Source organism: Varroa destructor, unplaced genomic scaffold, assembly GCF_002443255.2.
Source record: "Varroa destructor unplaced genomic scaffold, Vdes_3.0 BEIS01000002.1, whole genome shotgun sequence".
NCBI classification, from domain to species: domain Eukaryota; kingdom Metazoa; phylum Arthropoda; class Arachnida; order Mesostigmata; family Varroidae; genus Varroa; species Varroa destructor.
The window spans coordinates 12,565,844-12,580,010 of record NW_019211455.1 but is presented as its reverse complement, the minus strand read 5'-3'; the positions used below and the strand labels follow the sequence as shown (position 1 = coordinate 12,580,010).

Sequence of the window (14,167 nt, the reverse complement as noted above, 5' to 3'; positions counted from 1 at the left end):
AAAGGTCTTGTAGAATCTAAAGCTGAGTCCGGACACAGGCCTCGCAAGTTTTTTTAGAGCATTATTTTTTCATTGTTCGCACCTTATTTTTCGGCGCATCGTCGGCTCGATTGGTTGTATTTGTTCTGCCTGCCTGGAGCGATCTGTATCAAACTGGACGCAACGGACCGCTGTCAGTCGCTTCCGTTTCTTCTGTCGACTTCCGTGGCCGCTGTTCTACCGATGTGCCTACTGCATAGTTAATTGAAATTGGTCTTTCCTCCCGGCTACGGCGCCCGTGCCCCGAATCACTCGTTTGTGGCGGTTGTCTGAACATCGGAAATCCGACAAGGAAAGATAATAAGCCGCCACTTGAATGTGCGGTAATTCGATTGGTTCGGCTTTTGCCTATTTCAAAGCCTAGTCTATGTGCTGGCTTCGACAGCTCTTCGCGTAATCCTATATTTTTACTATTGTTCTCCAAATGTTTAGATTTGATCTTGTAGCAACGACAAAACGGTTACGTGGATTGTCGCCGACAGGGGACAGGCTACAGGCTGTCATTAGGTAATATTTATTTATTGAAGCAAGTAACGTTATATGTATTTTATAGTTTGATTTATTGATGAATTAATTTTTTTTTTATATGTTATTGCATTGTTTTTGTTAACGCTCGAGCCTCTTAAAGCCTTAGCTTTAGATAGGCCAAATTAAAGCCTAAAGAAAGTTAACTTAAGAATTTCGATTGTGATCACTTTCCTTGTTACCCAGAGCATCATAAATTTAGCTATGCAGTATCGTAATCATGAAAAAATTCTTAAAATCATTAGTTATAACCACTAGCATTTGTAGGCTGTGTTAAGCCAGCAAGCATCATACCACATACATAGATGACACAGCTTTCAAGCTACGATCGTTTATCATCGATCGTTATGAAGAGAATCAGCACAGTTTAATCTTACACTGAAAAACGACTACGATAACTGTTTTTTTTTTTTTTTTTTTCGTTGAGCTTCGCAGTCATTTGTAAAATTAACGCGACTAGAAAATACTTCGTTCCTTTAATCGAGTCAATCTAGACGCAGACCTGTATCCCTACTATTATTCCGACGCATTCATTGTCAATCAATTAGCGAGACTGAACTAGATAGAAAGTGTTTGAAAATTGGCGGAAGGCTGACGATTGTCCAGCACCTTAAGTTTTTGGCAGCATTGAACAAATTGGTATAGAACAATGAGTGACAATAATTGTTTCTTATCTTGAGGAGGCAAGTGATTCCTAGGGCAGCCCGTATCAATTTGGTACAACAAGCAAAAAAGTAGGTTCAAGAGTGCGCTAGTTGAGCGTTGACAGGAAAACCTTTTCCGGGCTACTTTCAACCCCTATCTGGGGAACAACGTGAAGCAAGAATATGTGGTCCGGCGTTTCGTCCGGCTCGTAGCTTTCAGAACGAGCTAAGTGTCTAACTTCTAGACTAGTAATAAACATTAACTAGTTATGTACGAATATATATGAAGGGCAAAAACTTCTCTGTTGCTGTCGCATGTTCGATATCTGCTGTGTCCCACGGTTTCCAGTGCACTGAAAGAATTGACGTTTTATTTGTATAGTATTGAATTTTCTATAACGATTCACTGTCATCGTTTTGTGAAAAACTCGAATATATAGCAGTCACCAAAATCGATTTCCACCAACCTTGGTTTCCTTATATACTAATCTTTTATTCCCATCAGGCCCAGAGTGGCTACTGTGGAATTATGGGCCCTATACTACGCCCGCAAGCACGACCCATAGATATGAAAATATATCTGCAGAAACGTGACCCGTATGCACTGCTTCCATCTCTAACAGTATTGATCCAAATCTCCCTTGTACTTGTATGAAACTACACCTTCACAATAGCTACCAAAGACAGTTTCGCTCAAACTGACTTCTGCCATACTCTCTGTTCGATACAACGCTTCTGTTTGAGCTTAAAACGACATCAAATTTCTATCATACGTCGAAATAGCTATCACGTCGAAACGAGCGAACACTTCAAGTGTGTCTGCACCCCCTGATACCGCATATAAGTGATAAACGATAGAACTCACCGGCTTCATTGATGTAACCAGCTGGCTATTTGTGATGGCTGCAGGCGTCAACAGTACCCTGTGCTGATGAAGTCCAAGAAGGAGAAAAAGGCTGCCATGAAAACGGCCTCGTTACCAGCATCCGAAGTTCGCGTCATCCACTCTACATGTAGGCATATATACGTCTAGCTTTGACGAGTCCTTTGGAAACCTGCACTCAACACTATGGAAACAAAGCGTTAAGTGTTTAAAAAGATAAGCTGTTTCAACAGGACTTGTAACGAATATCGCGCTCCATTCTATAAAAGGCAGTTATCGAAAGACGAAGCTGCTCGGACGTTCTGATTTTACGACGAGGTCTTACAAAAATAAACGAGGAAAACACTGAAGGGAAAAATCGCAATCAGCTGACGTTGCGTAGTTTTGCATTATCTAAGACGACAGTTCCTTACCATATTTGCTTGGCAATGAGGTTAAACGACGGCAATCTAACTAGATGCTATGACCGATCTATGACTTTAATTCGTCCCACCATGTGTGCCGGCAAACGATCTATCACGTACTCAGAGCTTGTATGCTGCTTCGCGTATAGGGCTATTATGTGCAATACCCGATTTGGTTGTAGATGAACGAATACAGTCACACTACTCAACATTCTCGCTGGGTACTCCGAAATTCGTTACTAATTATTGCTATCAGGACACGCAGAGGGATCTTTATTCTGCAATGAATAGGATAGCTGTCAAGGATGCTCCTAGGATATTTCCGATAAGTAGGCATTATCTTAAAATCGAATGGAAGCATATGAGATAGCTTCGAGGCGCCGCCCTCCTTAGATTTGCTATTTATAAATCATATCGCCTTCTTGTTATAATCGTTCAATGTGAACGCAAAAGTCCATACACAAAAATTGAATCCATCGAAATGATGGCACACTCTTACATGAAATGCTGCTTCCAGCCGATGTCCTTGGCGTTTGTAAAATTTGATTTATTGGATAACTTGTCTAGAGTAAATAGTCTACACAACCGTAATACCAGAAGTTACATGCTTCCAATGAGAAACCAGCCAACATGGGCGATGAACATGTTCGTTCTTTAAATACTCTGAAAGGGAAAGTCTCTTGCTGCTGCTGCTGCTGCTCTTACCCTTTTGATAAACTTTTTTGCACTGTCCCCCCAAATAATCATTTTCTGTGGGCTGGATTTACGACATGAGCTGATAGAACTTTTCGGGCCTTTTCGGCGCGTCTGTACATATAATCAACAGATAACAGGGCAACAGGCACGCTTTCCCATATCTCGATTGGTGTATTAAACTAACACTGTGTTCTCAACGGCATGCACCTATATATACTCAATGGATATTGCAGTTGTACATCCGGACGTTATGAGCTGAATCATATTTGTATTCTGGGCAAAAAACTTTCGCTAAATAAGTATAATGACAAGTTGACCATGACATGCCTAAGTAATTAAATAGTTTGTCTGGGCGCATGGACTCGTCTATGCTTAAGTTCCAAATAGCAAGAGATATTATAGTTCGATTGAATTAAATAAATTTATAGATTGCAAGCCACCGTAATATTTCCATTTTCAGTGTTTTATTTAATCAACAGGTAATTATACACATATATCGAAAAAAATCATCGTAGTGAAAAATTTTTTTGTTTGACAAACAATATACCGTACGTGCACAGGGAATTATTTTTTTTATTCTACCCGAAATTATTTTTCATACAATATAGTAGCAAACCGTAAATTTCGTTTAATCCCTGTAAAGATACACCTTACGATGGTTCGCTCATATTATAGGACTAAGCTAAATATATCCTAATGACCATATTCTAGACATTGTCCAATATTTTTAATTATAAGTAAGTTATATAGTTAGATAAAATCGATGATGGCCGATCGAATAATTTTAAGATGTAAAAACCATGTAAATTTAACCTAGAAAAAACCACAGTTTCAAAATGAGATGAATATTACTACAGCAGCAGAAGAGTATTCCCACAAGCATTCGGCACTTTCTCAGTTTAGCCAACATCTGGGGTAAGCATCGTTATCTTTTAATCTTAACTATGGGCACAAGCCCATACGTTCTAGGCGATAGAATCTGCAGTCTAGGAAAATGCGCGCAATTTCAACTACAAATGTCAGCCTGAGTTCTCAAGCGAAGTTTATCGGTTACTTTTACCGGTCAGAAGGTTTGGGGTATTGTACTTTTTTTTTTTTTTTTTTTACTAAATACAGTATCAGTTTGCTTTTTTTCTACTTGTGTATCACGTAGTGTAGTAGTTATATGCCTTTGTATGCATATTTCGTAATACTCGGGCAAGATGGCCGTTCGGCCCTGTTTACTTTATCTAGATATGACTACTGAAAATGGCGTTTTGCCTGTGGGGACCAATCTGAGTACATTTTCGCCACTCTGAAATACTTGCACAACAAACCCTTTATTTGATCTGTTCGCAGGCCTCGAAGTGGTCCTTAGTTTAACATTTCTTGCCAATGATCTGGGCTTGATCGAACCCCAGTAACTTAAGCAGATAACGACCCAAGCGATTTTATATACTACTCGGCATACTATATAGGTCTATTAGACTTCATTTATTACAAAACTCATGGCAGTGACACTGCGAATAAAATAATTCGTATTCAAATAGCCAACATGAACAGTCTTGGCACCCTAACTAGCAACTTGTTGGAAGAGATTTTTTTCAATACGAAGAAGCTTTCAGCATTCGCTCTCCGCTACTTGTTTTTTTTTTTGAATCTGATAGTAATAACCGGGCTGGGTTTGGACCTCTCCACTATTTACTCGCAACTAGTAAACGTGCCCACGATAGTATGCGTCTTTCCTATTTATACCGTAATTATTACAGATCAATGCGCTTCCCAAAGAAAAAAGGTCAAGCCTCCTCGCCTGTTAACTACAAATACCATGCAACGAATTATAATTTAGGAGCTTACCGAGAGAGCCTTATATTGCTTTCTAATTGCCTGCTTAAAAATTCCTGCAGATTGTGCACATATTTGAGCCTCGGACTGCAGTGAATACGACGGCCGAAAATATTGATCAAATAGCTTAGATGGGTGCTTAGGTAGACGCGAAAATATGGCGGAAATTATGTTAAAAGCTAGACCTGTGTGGTATGTTTGGCAAGATATAACGGTAACCAGTGAATAAGATCAGCTGGATCTATATTGGCAAGAGCAGAATAACAGGAATTTAGTCTTTTTTTTTTTTTTTTTTTAATTAATTTGTATACGTTCTTACATGTAGAGAATTCTGAGAGCTTGAACGATGCGTCGTAGCTAAACTTTGTAATAGACAGACAAGGCGCTGGCTTGATTTTCAGTCATCGATCAACGTGTATAAGTGCCAATCCCTTGACAGTTTAATCTCTCTAGAGCTTTTTTTCGGCCGGCATTATCTAATACGTGAATTACGATTAAACTTACCTTTGCTTGTCGGTTTATTAGTTAACCACACTTGATTGGTTTAATCATTTTAGCTTGTCACGCGGATACATTTCGGTCCGTTGGAACTCAGCAGCCCTACTGAACAGCTATGGGTAGCTGGTCAGACACAACTTGCCAAAATCATCCAATAATTTGCAGTGAACACTTCTAAACATGGCTCAAGAGGCTCCCTATAAAAACCTTTAAAATATCTCTTTGCTGCGGATATCGCGAATAGGCGTTCATAATCAAGATCAAATGCCCCCTAGCCCTACGCTGTTTAGGCTACCCCTCACTCAAGATAGGTATTCTTCCAAATAAGTCGGTTTCAATAACGGTAGCTTGCACCAATACCTACATAGGCCCAACCTAATCAATAATGTACGTACGGTTCTCTTTTGTTCGTAATCTTTGTCGCATGTCTTATTTCAGCTACGATTCGACACCGGCTAACAAGAGACAGGCAAACTCGACAATTAAAGACCTTGACGCCCTCGACGAGCTACTAAGAAATTACGATCGCCGAGCGCTACCCACAAGCCATCTGGGTAAGTAAATATTCCATCTTTACATGGAAACCTAGACTTCCATTAACAACTTAATTTTCAGACATCCTGCCCTAATGTACTTTGTTTAAATGGGTTTGGCTGCTTCTGACCGTCTGAGGCAATCGAGATTTTGAGTTAAAGGTACCAAACTGGGTCTTCTTGCTCATTGAAACTGAATAGCCACGCTAGTGGTGTGAAACGGTGAGATTAACGTAAATCTTCGAATGACCTGAGTGTAGATCGTACTATAGGTAACCCACGCATAGGTTAACAAAGCTAGAGCAGATCTAGAGAGTTGCTTAGGTTTGAGGTAAACCTTGAGGCACTTCCTGAGCGAACTCGCCATGTCTCTTCTTAATTTCACATGTCATTGCTGTGAACTATCGATAGCTACTGCAGATCAAAGTAACAGTCCGCTAATTCAAAAACAATATGGACTTAAAAAACAGGGTTCTAGCAACCTGTTTTTGCCTTACTAACGCGTTATGTTTAAAAGCGAAAATGTGTCAATGACCTGTCAAAACTCTCCGTAGCGTCATCCTACTACCTGTTCATTCATGGAACTAAACACTATCCTCAAGAGCTTCAACTGTGAAGTTCATGCCGCGACAGTGATGCGCCTTGAGGAAAGATGAGCTTTTTAACATACTCGTATGTAGCTATTCCAAAACGAAGGTGAAATATGAAAGTATTGGTGTAGACCTATGTGGTGTACAATACATACGAGATGAACTTTATCCATTGGATGGCTATTTTTTTTTATACAATACATATCAAAGCAAGCTAAAAGACAGCGAATATATTCGGGAAGACATCTTCATTGGGTTTCATGATTTTTTTTTTTAACGCTGAACGCTTTTTCTTTTTACTGACGTTTCAGGCGAACCGACAATAGTAACTAGCGAAATTTTCATCCGAAGCTTTGGTTCAATTGATCCATCCAATATGGTAAGTGATTAGTTTGAACAAAAGTAAAATCTGAAGGGGGGCTGTACGTAATGGATCACTCCAAAGGCAAGGGAAATAAAAATAAACGATTTTGTTTTTGTAGCCTTCATTTACCCCCTTAACGAACGCTAGGCCCCTTTCCATGTGCTAGTCGCGATACTTATTCCGTTATCGCCTGTGTCCGTCCAATAGGATTGATCTCATAACATAATAAGACGACTAAAAAATCGGTAGGTCAAATAAGCTAGTTAGAAGCGTATTTAGCGTTTATCTTCTCTTTTTCAAGATCATGGTGGTGGGTCGAGATAGTATTTACACATTCGGCTGTAATCACTTGTCTGGGAACGTGACGCGTTCAAGTACATTATTCAATGGTGTCCTACAGAAAAGGCTAAATTGTGGGCCTAAACTGACAGCGTAGAGCAGCACCACATCCACATGATTGATCGAATCTATCATTTTCAATACTTTTCCTGTTAGAGAATCAACGACTGCTATCCGCTGTTCGGCGAACAAATGATAGGTAGACTATAGCACACTTGTCCAAAAAGAAGGGCATAGCCTGAGCCTCCCTATTGCTTATGGGGCTTAATAGCTTTAATTCATGGTCTCCTATTTATGTTTGGGCCATATAAATTGAGCGTGGTCTTCAGAATCGAGGTGACAAACAATATGCCGCCGATACTTACGGACATGTTACTTGTCGATGCAATCTGGCTTAGTTTATTATTAGTGTAGGGACAATTTTTTATGCCCAAGACCAATAGGTGGACGAGCGCGCTACGTATTTCGCTTACGTCAAATATAGTACACGTAAACGTCCTTGTTTCTTTGTAGTAATACTATTAGAGTTAGCATTAAGCTCGATTGTCGGCAGTACCGATATATAATCTCTCCGAATATATACATGCGAAGAATTGATTTTTGCTACGCAGTAATTAACATAATAGACCGGAAGAAAGCTTTTACGGCTGAGTGATTTTGTTACTTATAGTCGACAGATAGATACCCTGTACATTAGATTTCAAATCTTGTCTGCTGACCGGATCGTTTTTGCTATATTGCCGTAAAAGATGAGATTAGATCTGGTACGTATTTGCACGATCAAATTCATTTAGAGTAATGCCCATCATGATCGGCATTCTAATATCTGCTAATAGACATTGGTTTCACTGGGAAAAATAATTCATATAGAAGCAAATGTTCACAAAAAGGGCTTGCTAGTTCTTTTGGACGTATTTGATACTATTAACCTATTTTTTTTTATATCAACCTGTTATTTTTACTGCCACAATATTGTAGGCCCTACCGTAATAATTCCAGCAAATGATCCCTTTAGCTAGTTATCGATGGGAAAAGTGGTGAACTTGTCTTTAGAGCTTTATCCTCACGTACTGCCCTGCGCCGAAAATAGATTGTCGATACGAGCTCATTGACATCTGAACGTTAAAAATGGTTAGAGCCATGGAGGCATGTACAGGTACGTGCTGCACGTGATCAGACGTACTATAATTAGTAATAATAAAGCCTTTTCGACACATTTAAAACAAGTAATGCAGGTTACCGTTGCCTTATAGATGATAAAGCGGTAGTCGTTAGCTGTTGGGGTTGGCTTTGACAAATGACCACTAAGGGAAGCTCACGCTGGCCCTGATAAAACCTGAGGCAGCGCCAGCAAAACTATCTAAGTTTTACAAAGTAAATTACTTTGTCAGATAGAGCTACTAAATAAAACTAAGTCCGACTGAGGACAAAAATCTTTTCTAAGTACCGTAGTTATAGCATATGAGTAGTCGGAAGAATAAAGCGACTATGCAACAAAGCCTTCAAAGAAGCTTAAGCCATGCGGTATGATGGGGTTAGATGCCACGGGGTATATGAAAGGTAAAAAAAAACGCTGCTTTCTGCCTGCCTGCCTGCCTGCCTGCCTGAGACGACAACACCGTATCTCAATGAATCGTTCTACTGAGCCTGAGAAGTAACATTCATTTCGCTGACGTGCCCAGATTGCAGGTCGACCTAAATGCTAACTTTGAGCAACGTCGAGCTTATTAGCAGTCATATCAAGTTAACGCGACGACTTTCGTAACTTAAATGAATCGGAAACGACGATTCAGTGACGCGTACTGCCTGAGATTACGAAGCGATTTTCCCAAACGTGGACTGACTGAATGCTGCGATTAGAGTCGAAAATTAGGACAACTGGCCTTAGGTCGTATCTGTCTGATTGGTCAATATATGTTGCAGTGATAATGTACGAGCGAGTCTATTTTGAACCCTCTACATAATGTACCAAACATGATTTGTTGTCGCTTCGTTACAATCCTTTTTATCCTTTACGACAGCCAAACGAGTACTTAAGCTTAAGAAGTTCAGAACATTGTACGAATACTTAAAAACTATGTTAGGTTAGGTTTATGATACGCAACACCCATTCGCGAAAACTCCCGCAACTGCGAAGGATATTAGTAAGCAGGCAAGTGTACCTCGAAGATATTTTCAAAGACGAAGTTCTTGCTTTAAGCTGGTATAAGAATAACAAGGAGCTAGATCGGATACTTCCAGTGCAAACATTTGTAAAATTAGGCAGGGCTCTTCAAGGGCGGACACTTGAACTAATAGAAAGTAGATTTTCTCTAGACTTCATCCCCAAACAGCCACCTTCGGTTTCTTATATGCAGTTACTAAATCCGAGGTAGAAGCAATGGTATAACATAAGCCTGTGATTCAACAGATGTGTGCGGTTAGCTTTTTTGACATTATTATCCTCTACTAAGTCAAAGCTAAAACTAGATAGAATCTGTGGAGAAATGCTGTTTGCTGCTATCCCAGCCATTTATTATCTACATTAATCATTATCGATTTTTGCTGTCACAAAATCGTTTTGTAAAAGGCTCAGCTACTGAAATATACCGTATATACTCGCAAATCAGGCTGAAATGAGTGATCAGGCTAGCCTCTAGCAGACCAAAAGGCAAGACCCATCGTTGATTACTATAGGGATCTAAGCCCACGATAATAAAGTTTACTTTATTTCACTTTAAGTTTTTTTGCTGTAACGGCTATTGGCGTTTTTTTCTTCTGACAAACCAACTATTTTGGGCTACTCTAAAAGCACACACTCAAAAGAACTATAACAGTTGAGCTTTGTTTTGCGCCAAGATGTTCGACATAGGGAAGCTTCAAGCTAAAGTTATAAGATCATTTTCGAGGGCATCGCCAAAGATTTTACGTACCTCTCTTTCTAGTCTTGAGACACTGAGAGCAGTTGGTAAACAGCTGGGACTATTCTTTTCTACTATACTTACGAGAAAAATATGGCCACGTGAGAATCGTTGAAATTTGAGGAAGTACCTCAGATCAATCATCTCGAGCAGTTTAATGATCGGCCAATGCTGTACCAATAACAGGGACGAAGTCAATGATGACGTCATATGCATGAATTTACTCGTTCCAAGAAATCTTCCTAGAAAATCCTCGACAAATGGGCAAAATGCGGATTCCCTGAAAATGGCATTCTTCCTGATTGGTCTTGCCAAATGCTATTTGTGTAATATCGACAAAAATGGAAACAAAGCGAAAAGTCAAATTTTCAGCCATTCGCAATTAAACGAATGCAAGTGAACGTTTCTTCGTTTTTGTGGATCAATAAGTTGAGTGATAGTCCCCCCCCCACTCTTTTCATTGATATTTTCAACTTGTTGGAGGAATACTCCCGAAGTATGAAAAAAAGGATAACTGCCCACAAGTATCTTCAGCTATGCATAGTGCAAACATAACTGCTAGATTGGCAAAAAAAACTTGGCCGATGCAGTACACTTGAGGCCGGTGGTTTTTATAATCTCAAAAGGCATTATTTCCACCGTATTTCACGTTTGTATTTTTACGGGCAGAACCTATATGACCACTCAGGAATAGAGCATCGCGTTTTCACTGTTGAGAAGAAATAGGTATTGCTGCCACCCGAAGTATTACGCCCTTCACTTCAAGTACAACAGTGGTCTTCCAAATGGAAATATTGTGAGATATATAGTATATTTGTGTTGAAATTGTCCGCGGCTATTTCATTTGGAAAGTTCGACTCACTCCTTAAGAAATCGAGCTAGTATTGTAACATTTTGTAATTAATATCTACGCAAAATGAGCTCCTTAGATCGCTTGACGACAGCTCATCAGAACACTCTAACAGATCATAAAAGTTTAAGTTAAATCTTCGGTTGCTTTGTTTCCGCTCTATTGGTAGAATCGTTTATGGTTCTAATGTCGGTTGAAGACTAATGGCAGTAAAGGCACGATTACTGCGAAAATAAATCACTATATTGTCCACCGCATAAATCCCCTCGGTTTGAGTTTTTTTCTCGAACTTCTTCACGCCGTACCATATCGGTAGATTATTTAGCCGAACGGGACATACATCTACTTCTTGCAAATAAAATAATTAGTGGTTCTAAAAGAGCTTGAGATAGTTATTTTTCAACCAAATTATATCTGCTGATCCTAGAACGAAGCTCCTTTAGATAAGATGATGGAACGTATGGTGGTGGTGGATGGAAGAGATGATTGAACTAGTGTCGCATCTAGTCAGAATAAAACAATACTATATAAAATAATGTGAAACAATTCTCCCAAGGTGTTTATCCAGGTGTGTTTTTTCTGAAGAAAGCATCCACCAAAATGATGCCATAGCACTGCGGTATATTGCGCATGTGGATCGGCGGAGGGTAATTTTCCGTGCGTTTTCTGTTCATCGCATTATGTGGTAACATCAATTTATTTACCCTGTGTATACAGGTAATGCAGGGAATGCTGGTTACTTTTCATGCTGCTGTGATCAATAGCTGTTGTGAGTGATCAAGGAGTCGTTGCGTAGTTCGTTATATATTGGTAACGTTAAAGCTGTTTCTCGCACGAAGTCGTTACTTTTACGTTATGTTGGATACTAACTTTTGTTCGTAAACTAGGAACTTAATAATTGCTTGTCGCTATAAGTGACGTAGATTTTTTTCTCGCTACAGGACTACGAGGTAGATCTATATCTACGTCAAGGTTGGCAAGATGACCGCTTCGCAAAAAATGCTTTTTCCCGGGCGCTCGATCTTAACGATCCGAAGCTGGTACAACGCATCTGGAAGCCGGAAGTGTTTTTTGCTAATGCGAAGCATGCTGAGTTCCAGTTTGTCACAGTACCCAATGTGTTGGTCCGTATCAAACCTACAGGTGAAATACTCTACATGCTAAGGTTAGTCAGTCATTTCCGCTCTTATTAATGGCAGTGATTAGCATATTATTGTATGTTATGCATATGTATATGGTAATCGAACCGGTAGCGGAGCCCGCGCCCGTGAAACAACGCAGGCTTACAAATAATCCTATGCTTGTGTCAGACTTCATTGGCGTACATATATCTTTCCGGCTTGCCTAAATTGCCATAAACATCTGTGTCTAGTGAATTGCTGATAACAGATACGGCTCTCCAGACGACGAAATATTGTATTGGATCGCCAAGGATACCTTTTAGTCTTGGGTTCCTGCGAAGGGCAAAGCGGACCAATTTTTACCTTCGTAGCTTACTCGAAGTCAAGCCCAGTTTTTCCCCAGGGGCCGGATCATCGAACATGGGACTAGCGGAGGAGAGAACTAAGCGTTTTACGGATTAACCGGAGAATATACGCTTCCCCTATGCTGGTTGTAGCATGCACCGGTCAACTGCATTGGTATAGAAGAGTTAGAGCCGGGTACATGATGAACATAGAACTAGTTATGTCTGGTTTTCAAAGGAGTCCATCGAATGCATCGTGAAGATAATGCTGGAACTGCCATCAAACATCCTTTACGGGTAGAAAGAAATCTGGTGTGGAAGATCCTTTAGCGTAAGTAAAGCTAACGTCTAAAGCACGAAATGAGTGCTATCACGACCTGCCAAGGCATTCTCTATTTGCTCAAACTGCTCGACGCCATGAATGACGGCTGGATATAAGCCTTCAGGTATTGCCCTATAGAGATGTCCCAAAGAGTTCTTTCTCTATCCTGATACTGTACAATCTTGGAAGCTTTTAACTGGTCTGACCCCCTGAGCCAGGTCTTTATATAAACATCGCAACGATTAGACAGACAATGTACAAATGCTGATCGATCTTACTTGTAAACACTAATAATTTATTAAAACTACCATGCCAGTAGAAAGTATGGAAACTCTCTTGAATATTAAATTAAAGTGCAATCTATTAGCATTGATGTTTCTTAAAAAATATCGCTAACAAAATGTTAGCAATCAGTCTTTCGTATATCGCATGTTTCGTTCGGCAGAAAGAATGGGGTTATTTGTAAAAGAAAACGCAGCGTACGAAAACCTTGATTCCTAACATCGTATTACGGGTACGTTTGTTAACTCCACATACGTTTTGATTTTTGGCATCTTTAATTACAATTAAGGCGTACATTGGTATGATGCAGCTGATCCTTTCAATTACGATCAAATGGTACATGTTCTCTTGTGGACGTGGCGCCTGTACACCAAAATACGAAAAGGATCGTCTCTGTTAGCATAGTCAAGTAAACAAGCTCAAATAGCTTCGTTTGCTACCCTATACAGATCGTTCCGTCTTTGGTCTGCATGTGCATGGGTAAAACCAAAGCCTGCAAATCTCTTGTCCTTAAGGCGGATTTGTGCTTACAAGCAATGACAATCAATACGTTATCGATACAATTTGATGTTACGATGGTGATCCATTGATCGTCTCGTTGCAAGCCTTCCTGCTATCTCTCGGAACCCATTTTTAGTTATTTTTTATTATATTTTTTGGGTCAATAAACCACAGCGTATAGTGGTCTCTCTCATTGTACATATCTTCTATTGGAACACATGAACAAATCACATTGGAAGCAGGAAAGACGCCATATAGACACATGGTTTCCTGAGTACGATTTCATGGGGCCTACTCAAAAAATTCAAAATAGAACTAGTAATGCAATAGCTAAAGCATTAACCATCGTATCGAGCACTACAAGATATGTTAACAAAGGAAAAGCTCATCAATTTTATTTGAAAGGATTTTAATAGAGTTGGGCCTTACTTTTTCGTGTGGGCTTCGGACAATGCAGCTGCCATCTGAGGAATTCCGTAAGCATATTATTGTTAGACAAAGAATGGGG

General features: G+C 39.8%; 1 protein-coding gene and 1 long non-coding RNA gene across 10 annotated transcripts in view; one reads left to right on the top strand and one right to left on the bottom strand.

The window, feature by feature from the left end:
* The window catches only part of LOC111244992 (glycine receptor subunit alpha-2-like), a 66,475-nt gene that overhangs the window by 33,317 nt on the left and 18,991 nt on the right, over positions 1 to 14,167 (top strand). For all 9 annotated transcript variants that reach the window (XM_086979634.1, XM_086979633.1, XM_086979630.1 and 6 more), the window contains exons 2-4: positions 5,952 to 6,067; positions 6,948 to 7,015; positions 12,031 to 12,254. In XM_086979634.1, coding sequence (XP_086835760.1) covers positions 5,952 to 6,067; positions 6,948 to 7,015; positions 12,031 to 12,254 — 408 coding nt within the window. The remainder of the gene's footprint in view (positions 1 to 5,951; positions 6,068 to 6,947; positions 7,016 to 12,030; positions 12,255 to 14,167) is intronic.
* Positions 519 to 3,167, bottom strand: LOC147757390 (uncharacterized). Its single transcript, XR_015321515.1, has 3 exons — positions 2,995 to 3,167; positions 2,074 to 2,275; positions 519 to 1,561 (listed from the first exon to the last, which is right to left on the bottom strand). It is a non-coding gene; the product is annotated as an uncharacterized LOC147757390 (long non-coding RNA).